Here is a 12,378-nt window from a genome sequence, read left to right as displayed (position 1 = left end):
TTTCCAGGGCTCAAGTGTCTTGAGAAAGTTGAGTACTTCACTCCTCACTGTTAAAGCATAATCTTAATACATCTTTCAAAATTAATTTGCTTTTCTTCCTAAGGTTCAGTAGGAGTTGCCAAAATAATAGATTATCTGAAACAAGAAAGTAGTCAAAATCATGAAGATCGTGGACTTGAGGAGCTATGGAACATACTTGATCCTAAAAAGGGAGACCTGCATGTGGACCTGGAAATTTTTCGTGCCATCATGAAAGAATGGATGGCTTGCTGTAGAATCAAATGGTAATCACTGGGGCGCTTGGGTGGCACAGTCGGTTGAGTGTCCAATTCTTAGTTTCAGCTCGGGTCATGATCTCAGGGTCATGAGATGAGCCCATGTCCAGCTCGGCACTCAGTGTGGAGTTTGCTTGAGACTCCCTCCACCTCTCCCTCTCCCCACTGTTCTCACACCCCAAGATCTCTCTCTCTCTCTCTCTCAAATACATAAATCTTTTAAAAAATAATAATCATAGTTCCAACAGAATAAATATCCAGGTTCTGTTTTAACAACTGATTACAGCTAATGCTAATCACTGTTTTTTTGTGTTGATGGAAGTACTCCTTGATAATCCAGTGCTCCTCACACGGTAGCATGCACTGGAATCACCTGACCTATTTATCATGCCTGATTGTTGCCCCCCCAACCATGATTCTGTAGGTCTACGGTGAAGCCTGATAATTTGCATTTCTAGCCTATTTCCAAGTGATAATGATGTTGATGAGCGTATGTGTACACATGGCAGGGATGAGCGTGCTTTGAGAATATATTATATTAGTTATGTTAATCCTTGTAACATCCATTTATTGTGATTAAAGGCAGCACATATTATTTTGTTGCCACAAAGAATTGAACTGACATAGGAGTCAAGCAGATTATTGATAATGACGGCAAATCTTCAAATGCATTTAAACTCAGAGTGAGTGCCCTTTAAAGGTCAGTGGGGGATACTCAGGCAGTGAATGTAATTTGAAAGCCTAGGATAAAGGGAAACTAAAGGGAAAAGGAAAAAAGTTGTAGAATTGGGGCGAAAAACGATGAAGGTGGAGAGTATGCCTGATACCATACAGCTATCATTCTCTGGAGGAACCTGGAGAAATTTTTCATTCTTTCACAGGACGCCTAAGTTCTCTGGCTTTTAATCAGCCACCATCTACCAGCTTTTCTATACTAGAAATTTTCTTAAATAAAACTGCAAGCCTGAAAAGGGACAAAACTTACTAGATTTCATGTAGGGATTAGGATGTCTAGATGACTTAAGAAAAGATAACCAAAATGTTGTTTGCCAAGAGCAAGTTAATCATGAAAGCAAGATAAATACATAAAAATATCTGATTTTACTAGTAATCAAAGAAATACAAATAAAAATAGCATACCAGTTTTGCCCATCGGTTTAGCAAAATTTTAAAAGAATGACTCTACCCCGTGTTGTCAGGGTAGGTGGAGAAATAAGTCTCCCTTCATACATTGTGGTAGTGCAAGTTGTATAGTTTTTTCAAGAATGATTTAGGAAATTATGTGATTAAAATTATGTGAGGTATTTGGGCTAATCATGTAACTTCAAGAAAAGTAAGAAATCATATCCCTAATATGTGTGTTTTTGATAGTGCTAAATATAAACAACTTATAAATTTTAATATAGTCAGATTAATAAATTATAATACTTCCATCCACTAGAATGATCATTCAAAATTATTAGATAAACATTTGAGAAAATATTCATGTATATTTATTTCAAGTATGACCATTAATAGATATATGCATTATAAACCCATATTTATCAAGAAAAATAAGCATGAAGAAAGTGGGGAAGAAGATATTTGGAAATGATTACCTTTCCATGATGGTTTCAACATTGTTATTTTCTCCTGCATTTTCCCATATTTCTGTAATACTTCGGTTTGTATAATAAAATAATTAATCCATTATAAAATAGTGTGAGGGCAACAGAAAAAAACCAATTTTTATAACAAAAGTGAAGAAAACATGGGAAGTATAAACAGAAAATAGAAGAACAGAAACTCAAATGGGGATGATATAGAGCTATCAATAGTAAAGTGGTACGTGATTTATTCTGACAGACCTCTCACATTGAAACGCAATGAGATGTTAGTACAGATATAGAGAATTCTGTAGCTGTTCCAGAAACAGTCTAAGTAGTTGGCATTTAGAAAGATTAAGTAAAACTTACATCATAGTATAGGGACTCTTAAAAAGGAAATGGCTGAAACTTTAATCTGTTTATTTTGAGGGTTAGAGCGAGAATTTGTGTACTGGACAGTGGAATATAGAGAGCTTTCCCCAGTTTCAGGAGCCAGTGCTCAAAGTACAATTTGTCTAGGTTCAACTTGGTTTTCCATGAGAAGGAAAAATGATTAACACCATGAATATATCCTGAGATATTAGTTGTTCATGCCTTTTCATTCCCAATTATTTTTTTAAAGATTTTATTTATTTGACAGACAGAGATCACAAGTAGGCAGAAAGGCAGGCAGAGAGAGAGAGAGGAGGAAGCAGGCTCCCCTCTGAGCAGAGAGCCTGACGTGAGGCTCGATCCCAGGACCCTGGGATCATGACCTGAGCCAAAGGCAGAGGCTTTAACCCACTGAGCTACCCAGGTGCCCTCATTCCCAATTTTTAAGATTTTTAAATTTAAGAACGTAAATTTTAAAGGTTAAAAATTTTTTAAATTTGTTACCTCAGCAAATGTTCACTTATTACTCCAAACTATGTTGCCGTCCTAATCCCTTGAGGCCTCCCCTTGCCAACCATAGCTGCTGCACATCATTACCTTCCTACTTCTGCAGGCACATTGTTTTTTCCAGGTTAGATAAAAACGTTATGGAAAATAGAGTTAATGCCTTAAGTTTCTTTTCTATCACCCCACCTAAGCACAATGTTGAACTCCAAATAGTTGCTGAATGAATAGATAGTTTTAAAATCCAGAAAAAGGGGCACCTGGATGGCTCAGTGGGTTAAAGCCTCTGCCTTCGGCTCAGGTGATCTCAGGGTCCTGGGATCGAGTCCCACATCGAGCTCTCTGCTCAGCAGGGAGCCTGCTTACCCCTCTCTCTGCCTGACACTCTGCCTACTTGTAATCTCTGTCTGTCAAATAAATAAATAAAATCTTAAAAAAAAAAATCCAGAAAGAAATACCTGAACAGAAAAGTTACAGAGCACATCTGAAAAATGAGCTGGGCTTTGTGCTGGTGAAGAATCCCGACTCAGTGGTTTTGTTCTTTGATAGCAGGGACAGAATGAGAGGTTCCGGCAGCAGGATGGATGACTCCGGTTTTGAACGGGACAGTATAAAACCAAGCAGAGCAAGTATGTATGTGTTTCTTCCTGTTGGTTCTGCCACTTTCTTGTGGTTTAGAGAAATGGATTATTCATAAAACCCTCTTGTATGTGTTTCAGTTAAGATGACCACAGATAAAACAGAACCTACGTCACGGAGCTTCGAGGCTTTGAGTGGAGATTCGTGTAAAGGAGTCTTGTAAGCCTTCTTATTGGTATACGTGCTGCCAAAGCGAGCGCATAAGCCTTCTTATTTGTAATGCTTTCTCAAGCACTTCTTATTTCTTTTTCTCATTTATTTCATAGGTCTGCCTGTCTTACTTATGATAAAGCCACTTAGTGTGTGTGCTTGTGTGTGGCTAGCCAGTCTTTTATTTAACTATTCTGTCTCAATTTGCATTAGAACAAATTTCACCAGGAGCATGATTTATATAAGACTAGTATTATATGAATTAACATTTCCTCCCTAATAAAATCCTTCTCTCACATTAACTTCATGTGCTTTCCATGGAAAACAAGTTCCATCTGAGGTAGAATTATGACACTGACCTTAAGCACTTTGGGTGATTGTTTTTAAAGCACCTCTTTAATAGACTTACAGATATGAGTGGGAAAAGTTGTTTTCCACTACATGTGTATAAGTTTTAGATATCAAGAGGAAATTCTGTCCCTCCCTTATTTTCTCTTTGCCCCTTTGGGTTTGTCCATGCAAAAAGGTTTGGTAGGAATATGGACCAAACCTTTGGGATAAAATGGCAAAAAGGTAGAGAAGGCCTGGGACTCCATGAAGCACGCAGTCTAGACTCTCAAAGGGACTGTGATCTAATGTCAGGGTTGAGAGCGACACAAACATTCACATGCTGTAGAAATTATTAGGAAAGACGAATACTAAACTGTGAACTACAGGCTGCAAACATAAGTGTCTAGGAATTGTTTCCTAGTTAAAGGCCTATTAAAACCTGCCAAGATCCCTTGGCTGAAAGAGTAACAATGTGTCAATTTATTTCAGAATCTATCATATCCCTGGCAGAAATGGAAACTTCATTGTAGTCAGAGGCCAGTGTTAGAAGCAAAGTGGAAAAGAATTAACAAAACTGTGGCACCCAGGGGTGACTGGGTGGCTCAGTGGGTTAAAGCCTCTGCCTTTGGCTTGGGTCGTGATTCTGGGGTCCTGGGATCAAGCCCCACATCGGGCTCTCTGCTCAACGGGGAGCCTGCTTCCCTTCCTCTTTCTCTGTCTGCCTCTGTGCCTGCTTGTGATTTCTGTCAAATAATAAAATCTTAAAAAAAAAAAACCCAAAAAACAAAACAAAACTGTGGCACCTGGCTTCACAGCTGACAGATGCTGAATATTTGGCAATTTTGGAAAAATCTCTGCTACTGTAACAGTGCTTGAATAAATATTTATTGTATAAATGGACTACACTTACAAGGATGGAAAGGGATAAAATAGAAAGTCGCACAGTGATACATGCCTTGTTTTGATTGGGAGGAATTGGAGATGTTGGAGATGATTCTCATTCATTCTTTCACCCACAGAGAGGTGTCTGATTTGATGACTTATGTAGCAGACCTGCATTCTAACAAGCAGAAATTGGAGGAGGAAAATAATAAGTTTAAATCAGCATTAGAAACCTTGGAAGACGCTAACTGCCAGTTATCAAAGGATTGTACTGAATTGCGCCATCAGATAAAAAGGTGAACCATTGAGAAGGGTGGAGTATGCTGGGAGCTTTCCCTTCTTTTCCCTTCTTTTTAAAAAAAGTCTGTTTTTTAAATTGGGTAATAGTGCACATGGTATAAAAATTTACCCTTTTAGAGTGTGCAATTCAGTGTTTTTTAGTAGATTCACAAGGTTGTGCAGCCAGTTACATTGATCTAATTTATCACTCCAAAAAGGAAAGACAGAGCTGTTAGCAGTCACTCCCCATTTCCCTCCCTCTCCGCCCCTGACAACCACTAATCTGTCTGTGGATTTGCCTGTACTGACCATTTCACAGGAATGGAACCATATAATATGTGACCTTTGTGTCTGGTTTCTTTCACTTAGCAAAATGTTGTCAAGGTTCCATGTAGCATATGTGGAATGACGTCCTTCCTTTTTGTGGCTTAATAGTGTTCTGTTGTATGGACATACAGTTTTGTCTACCCATTCTTCAGAGGATGGATATTTGGGGGTATTATCATTTTTTGGCTATTATAAATACTGCTACTGTGAACATTTGTATACAGGTTTTTGTGTGAACGTAGGCTTTTAGTTCTCCTAGGTATATTACCTAGAAGTGAAGCTGCTGTCTAGTGCCTTACTTTGAAGAACGGCCGAACTGTTTCCAAAGCAGCTGTACTGTTTTAGATTTTTGCCAGCAGTGTTTGTCAGTTCTTCTCTAGCAATGATATCCTTTATGTCATTCGAAGCAGTGCTGTCTATTTAAGATCAATATGCCTGTTGACCTAACTGTGGATCTCTCCAAAGCATTCTGGGGTTCAGCTGAACTCTTACCCATGCAAATTTCCATGCTAAGTACCGTTGACCCTTGAATAACAGATTTGATCTATATTGGTCCACTTACACGTGAATTTTCTTCAATAAATACAGCACTGTATTGTAAATATGTTTTTTCTTCCTTATGACTTTCATTTTTTTTTAAAAGATTTTATTTATTTGACAGAGATCACAGTAGGCAGAGATGCAGGCAGAGAGAGAGAGGAGGAAGCAGGCTCCCTGCTGAGCACAGAGCACGATCCCAGGACCCTGAGATCATGACCTGAGCCGAAGGCAGAGGCTTTAACCCACTGAGCCACGCAGGCGTCCCTCCTTATGACTTTCTTAATAACATTTTATTTTCTCTAACGTTATTGCAAGGATACAGTATATAATACATATAACATAGGAAATATGTGTTAATCAACTATTTGTGTTATTGGTAAGGCTTCTGGTCAACAATAAGCTATCAGTAGTTTAGTTTTTGGAGAATCAAAAATTACACATAGATATTTTGGGCGGGCTGGTGCATCTAATGCCATGTTGGTTAAAGGACAACTATGTTATGAGAGATTCATTGACAAGTCGGGTTTAAAATATGCTTGTAGGGTACATGATAAGGATGTCAGATGATAAGAAAAGTTAGGACTTTAGCTTAAGATATAAAAGGACAAAGGACCTGGGGGACATATATAGTATCAAGTATTGATAAAATGAATTGTGAGGAGATGCCTGAGCTTCAGGTAAAAAGCAACAAGTTTCTCACAAAGCCTGCAGTTACAGATGTAGGTGCTAAAATTTTGAACAGAAAAGTTCTAAGTTAACCTGGAAAGACAGTAGAGCATTCTGACCATGGATTCTTTCCCTCATCATTTTTGGCCAGCCAGTCCAGCCTCCAAGCTTATCTTAAAATAAGTAAAAAAGAACTGCTTACCTTAAGCTTTCTCCATTCCACAATAGGTTTATTTATTATTTATTTGAAATATTCAAAATATTTTTAAAAAAATATCTGTGTCTTAGATGAATCTACAACTTAGTTCAACTACACATTATCTTTCACCCGGATCCCTCAACAGCCTCCTGATTCGTCTCCCTGCCTTTCCAAAACTCATGTTCCAGGGGCAGGAGTGCTCTTCCTAAATCCAGTCTGACCACATCATGCCCCTGCTTTAAACACTTCCATTGACCCCCTATCACCCTCAAGATGAAATTCAGTTTGCAGAGTCCTTCCTGATGGGGTTTCTGTTACTTACTTCTACTCCTATTTTCCATTCTAGGCTCCCACGATATCCTACAGCTTGCAGCCCCTCAGTGGGCCTCTGTTTGTTCTTTCTCCCCACTCCTCCACACCTTCCCATTATCTGAGCTGTCTGCCTTTTACACAGTATCTACAGAACTTGGGTTCACTCTAGTCTTGGTTCTTACCACACCATATTATAATTATGATTGTCTGCTTACCCTTTTAGTCTATAAATTCCAGGAAGTTAGAGTTCTCATAATTGGACTCACTTTTGTCTTCTTCGGGGCCTAACATAATGCCTGGTACAACCTTTTGTTGTATGATCATTTGTTGAATGATCAATGTAATTCCTGAGTGAGGAAAAAAATGGTACCTTCTTTGAGTTCCTGCTCAGAAAACAGTTTATAATCCAGTGGGAATGTTAATAAGCAATTCAATGATATGGATTACCATAATTCATTTAATAGAGTTTTTTGCTGTTGGACATTTAGGTTGTTTGGGATTGTAAACAATGCTATAATAAACTTCTAAAGTAAAATACACAGACACTATTTGTAATGATTTATTTGTCTAGTGGTTGTCTCCTTTACTAATATTTAACTGCTACAAGGGCAAGGACTATGTCTCTTGCTACCATCATAGGCTTCTTTGTGGCATACAGCACCTGGAACATGGTATTATTTAATATTTGTAGAATTTTATTACATTAATTACTAATGTAATTAATAATGTAATTACATTGCATTATGTAAGAAAATATTTCATAATATTTATAGAATTACATTAGCCAAATAGTATATCTTAATTGAAGGAGAGAACCAACCATGTGGTGAAACCAATGATGAATTTCAAAGGGAGACTCCAAATCTTTATCCTCAAGAATATGTTTGTTTCCTTCTATCTTTCTTCTCCCCACCACACTTCCCCCAAATCTCTTCCTTTTCTAAGGACCATGAAAGATCACGGGTGTATTTTTACTATTGTTGACATCTGTTTAAGCCTTTAGTGGTTTTCAGCTTGGGTCCGAAAATAGTCCTTGGCTTTACTTTGTATCTTTGACGGTTATATTTGAGGTTTTGCTCATTGCCACCCCCCCCCACCTCCCACAACAGTGCCCACCAAGCTATTATGAGAACAAATCTGTTAGAAGAAGAGCTGGAGGAACTGAAAATTGGTATGAATGCTTCTGAAGAGCAGAAGACGGTGATTGTAGCCCAGAACAAACAATTAGTAAGTCATTCAAGTACTTTGAATTTGGCACATAGGTTACATAACTGAAATCCAAGAGGGTTTATTTGGAGGCAAAAATCAGAAGTCAGTGGGCTGATGAATGAATTGGTAATACCTTAGAAGAGCAAAGGCAAATAGGATAAACTGTTTTTCTTTTCAGCCAAGATTAAAATTCTTTACAAATTAGTCATATTCACAGTGGTTTGTGAAGATCTAGAAAATCTCTGGAATGCTCCTGGAGCTGAGAGGTGAATTCATAAATACCTGATACCAAAAGCCACTTGAATTTTCTTAAAAAAAAAAAAAAAAAAGTTCTCCACCACATTTTCACCTTGTTCTCGGGTTTTAAAAAAAATCCATTATCTTAGTACTTATAGATTATTAAGGAGCTCCATAAATCAGTCCTTACACTAAATAAACACAGGCTTGAAATTTTTAGAGCAAAACATTATTTAGACTAAGCTTTACTGCCAAAAAAGTAGTTGTTTTTTAATTGAGAATGTTAAACTCTTATCTAGCGCCTTAGTAATAATCTTTCAAATCCTGATATATTCCAGCAGTATTCTAGCATTGCTAACAATGGTGGGGTCAGATGACTGTCATTCAGACTAGTTCTTTCTTAGATCTGTAAGGAACAAGAGACTGGGACGCCAGGCCTAAGGCATTCCCACAACCAACACAGATTAGTTTAGCTCTTGCCTCAGCAGCACAATGTGCTACTCAGGCTAGACTAGAAGGGACTAGACTCCTCCAGTGTCAGATGACTGCGTGTCTCTGAATGTAGTACAGGGAAGACTCAATTTGGGACCACAGAGGAACTTGCCTGTGGAGGAAATGTTGAGAAATGAGCGAGTAGCCACTCCTGCGAGTCAGACTGCCGGCATCCGGGTCCTGACTGCAATGGCTGAGTAACTTTGGGCAAACCACGTAATAGATGAATTCATGCTACCCGTGGTAAACAGACAGTGGGAAAGGAGCAGCGAAAGAAGCCAGGCTATTCCTTTTTTGTTTTTCCTCTTTCCCTCCCTGTCAGATTGAGTCAAAGAGAAGAGTGAATTCTTAGAAATCCCAAGAAACTAGAAGCCAAAGGCTTAGCTTCATATTGAGAATATTCCCAGACTAAGCTCCCTTGTGTCATGTCAATACCATGTTTAAAGTTGATAGAGAGAAAGAATGTCAGTAGTCTTCAGTAGTAGTAAATATGCGATATTTTCATAAACTTCTAAATACTTTTTAATTCCTTCCTCTTAATCAGGAGACAGAAAACCGGGCTCTGATTCTTAAGATTCGGATTCTCCAAGAAGAGGTATGCTCAAATTGTTAAACACAGGTACAGATAAACATATGGAAATCATACAGGCGTGAGTTCTGACTCTGGATTAATTAGAAATCATGTGAATATTCAGGCTCCTATGAACCAAAGACCACGTTGCTTTTTCAAATTACAAGTGAAGAAGAGCGGATAGGACTTTTATGTCTGAAAAGAAGTGCATTATTACCTTTGTAATTATCCACGGAAGAATGGGGTTTAAGAAATTTAGATTTAAGATAAAATGAAATTAACCTTATAAATATAAATTAAGAAGGAAAGTGTAGACATTATTAATTTTCCATTATTATTCTACTGCTGGGAAAAGTCTTGAGTCGAAGACCTAGTCACTGGGTCTGAAAGTCTGACTTTGGAAAAACCAGTTATCTTTTTGGGGTAATAATACCTATTCCCTACAGTTACTTTGGAGATTAAAGTAATGCATATGAAACCATTTGGTAAATCATACGAACGTCATATGCGTTAGGAAATATTAGTAAAAGGTCTAAAGAAATAATTCTGTGCCTTAAGTTTTTTAAGCAACAGCATTAAAGCATTGAAGTAACAGGTAACAGAGCTATTTGTAAGCTACTATTTTGGAGGAAAATTCTAAGTACCTTTTTAATGTCAAGTTTATGTATAGTTTTTATTGGGCTTTATATAAGTTTATCAGGGGTATTTATTAAGCTGTGATGAACAGTCTGTAATGAAGTGCATGAGCCAACTGGACATTAAAGCACTCTTAGAGTGGGTTGGAAAGCAACAATTAAAAGATTGTCAAGAAACTCTGCATTAGAGTTAAACGTGGTGTAGCAACAAGACCAGGTTTTCATAAAACTAGTGCCTTGCAGTTAAGCTCTCAGTGTAAGATATTTTTCTCCTTGAATTTAAGATGATTGACTAGTGTAAAAAAATTACACAGAACTGAGGTAGAAGGAGGAACATGTGGAACCCTTCACCATGAGAGCATTGCAACTCTTGACTTGCATTAGAAAAAGCACATAAATATCACTAATAGCTGAGATTCCTTTAGGGGATTAAAATCTAATGCACTGTGAAAAGTAACAGCACAATAGCTTGGATAGTTTCTTTCATTTATTGATTCATTCATTCAACACACAGCCAATTGGGAGACCTTCGTGAGCCAGGCGCTCTTCTAGATGTTGAGGATATAAGCTCACATAGAAAGGCCCATGAGGAACTAGCGTGTTATGTGGTGATTAGTGCTATGGAGGAAAGAAAAGCAGACAACAGAATTGTGGGACAGTGCAATATAAACTAGAGTGGTTGGGAAAAGTAGCCCTAGGAAGTTAATCATTTGATCAGAACAAAAGGAAGTTGATCAGTGAAGGAGCGTTCCAGGCAGAGGAAACTAAGCTGTTAAGCCCTCAGGTTTAGCCTTCCTGCTCTTTCTGAGGCACAGTGAGGCATGTGTAGCTGGAGCAGAGGTGACAAGCACGAATAGTAGAGCTTCAGGGAACCAGACCGACAGCATCTCATCTAGACAGTGCATGGACTCTGGCTGTTTCCACTGACTGAGATGGGAGTCATTGGACAGTTTTGAGCTGAGGAGAAATGCGATCTAAATTTTATTTTGACAAGATAACTCTGGCTGCTGCATTTAAAATCAACTGTAATGGGACAAGAGAAGAAGTGAGAGACCAATTACGAGCTCTTGTAACATGCAGGCATAAATTTACCGGGGGCTGACTGAGGCAGTGTGTGTGGAGTGTGGAGGTGGAAAGAAGTGTTAGATCATCAAATGCTTTATAACATATCCAAATGTATTTACAATATGTTCTGGTGATATGGAAATACTCTTCTGATGGTTTCTAAGGTCTCCATGAGATAAAAGTGAAGTCATCAGCTGATAGTGAGGAAGTTGGAGGGAGTATTGGAAGTTCCAGGAGAGAGAAGGGATGAAATGGGCTGGGAGTTGGTAAACTTTCTGTAAAGGATCTGATAGTAGATATTTTTAGGCTTGCCTGGCTAAAAGGCCTTTGTTGTAACTCACTTGTGCCATTGCCATATGAAAGCAGCCATAGACAATATGAAAAAATCAGGCATGGTTGTGTTCTAATAAAACTTTATTTACAAACAGATGGTCAGCTAGAGTTGACATGTGTGGGTGGAGTAGGGTGGGGAAGTTGGTGTAATTTGTAATTCCCTAATTTAAGTCAGTGGCCACATGAATGGACTAGGGTTGTGTGAAATGATCACCAGTCAACATTGAAGTTAAAAATTATGAATTGAATGTGTGAACTGTTGGTTCATTTGTATTTTTCTTTAACAATGTTTATCTGGAATGGTGCTGTCATGGAGTGGGTGGCAAGCAGAACGTAAGCAAATACTAAGAGGTAGGCAGGGGGGAAGCCAGGGAATGGAGGGGAAGTGGAAGAGAGGTATTATAATGATTGACCATGGAAGAATTTAAGCTGTAGGAAAGAGGGGACTGAGTTCACAGGAAGGGGGAAGGATAATGAGAAGGTGGTAGGACCAAAGCAGGCTTCAGTGGAGCCTGAAGGTTTGTTGGCTCTCAAAGAAGTAATCTGGAAAGAGAAAGTGGCTGAAGAATGAGATGTTTGCAATTAAAATAATGGAGGGGTCACACTTGTTGGGAGTGACAAGTTTGAAGGTTAAGATGTGACTGCAGTGTGCATGGCCAAGGGGCCACGGAGGATAAGAAGGGATTCCCAAGGGTATTCCTGGATGATCATGATAAAAGGACCTTGTTACTTTTGAATAAAATCTAAAGTTTTGTTCCTTAGTTTAAAATAGATT

The 12,378-nt window shown here is 38.4% G+C and overlaps 1 protein-coding gene across 1 annotated transcript in view; it reads left to right on the top strand.

Moving 5' to 3' along the window:
• Positions 1-12,378, top strand: part of LOC116593407 (lymphoid-restricted membrane protein) — a 130,744-nt gene that overhangs the window by 118,198 nt on the left and 168 nt on the right. Inside the window, exons 7-11 of the mRNA XM_032347663.1 lie at positions 104-284; positions 3,287-3,366; positions 3,457-3,535; positions 4,876-5,034; positions 9,544-9,594. Of these exons, the coding sequence (XP_032203554.1) occupies positions 104-284; positions 3,287-3,366; positions 3,457-3,535; positions 4,876-5,034; positions 9,544-9,565 (521 nt within the window). The 3' untranslated portion in view covers positions 9,566-9,594. The remainder of the gene's footprint in view (positions 1-103; positions 285-3,286; positions 3,367-3,456; positions 3,536-4,875; positions 5,035-9,543; positions 9,595-12,378) is intronic.

The sequence above is a fragment of the Mustela erminea genome, chromosome 6 (genome assembly GCF_009829155.1).
Source record: "Mustela erminea isolate mMusErm1 chromosome 6, mMusErm1.Pri, whole genome shotgun sequence".
In the NCBI taxonomy this organism is placed as follows: domain Eukaryota; kingdom Metazoa; phylum Chordata; class Mammalia; order Carnivora; family Mustelidae; genus Mustela; species Mustela erminea.
This window is presented reverse-complemented; position numbering and strand designations above follow the sequence as displayed.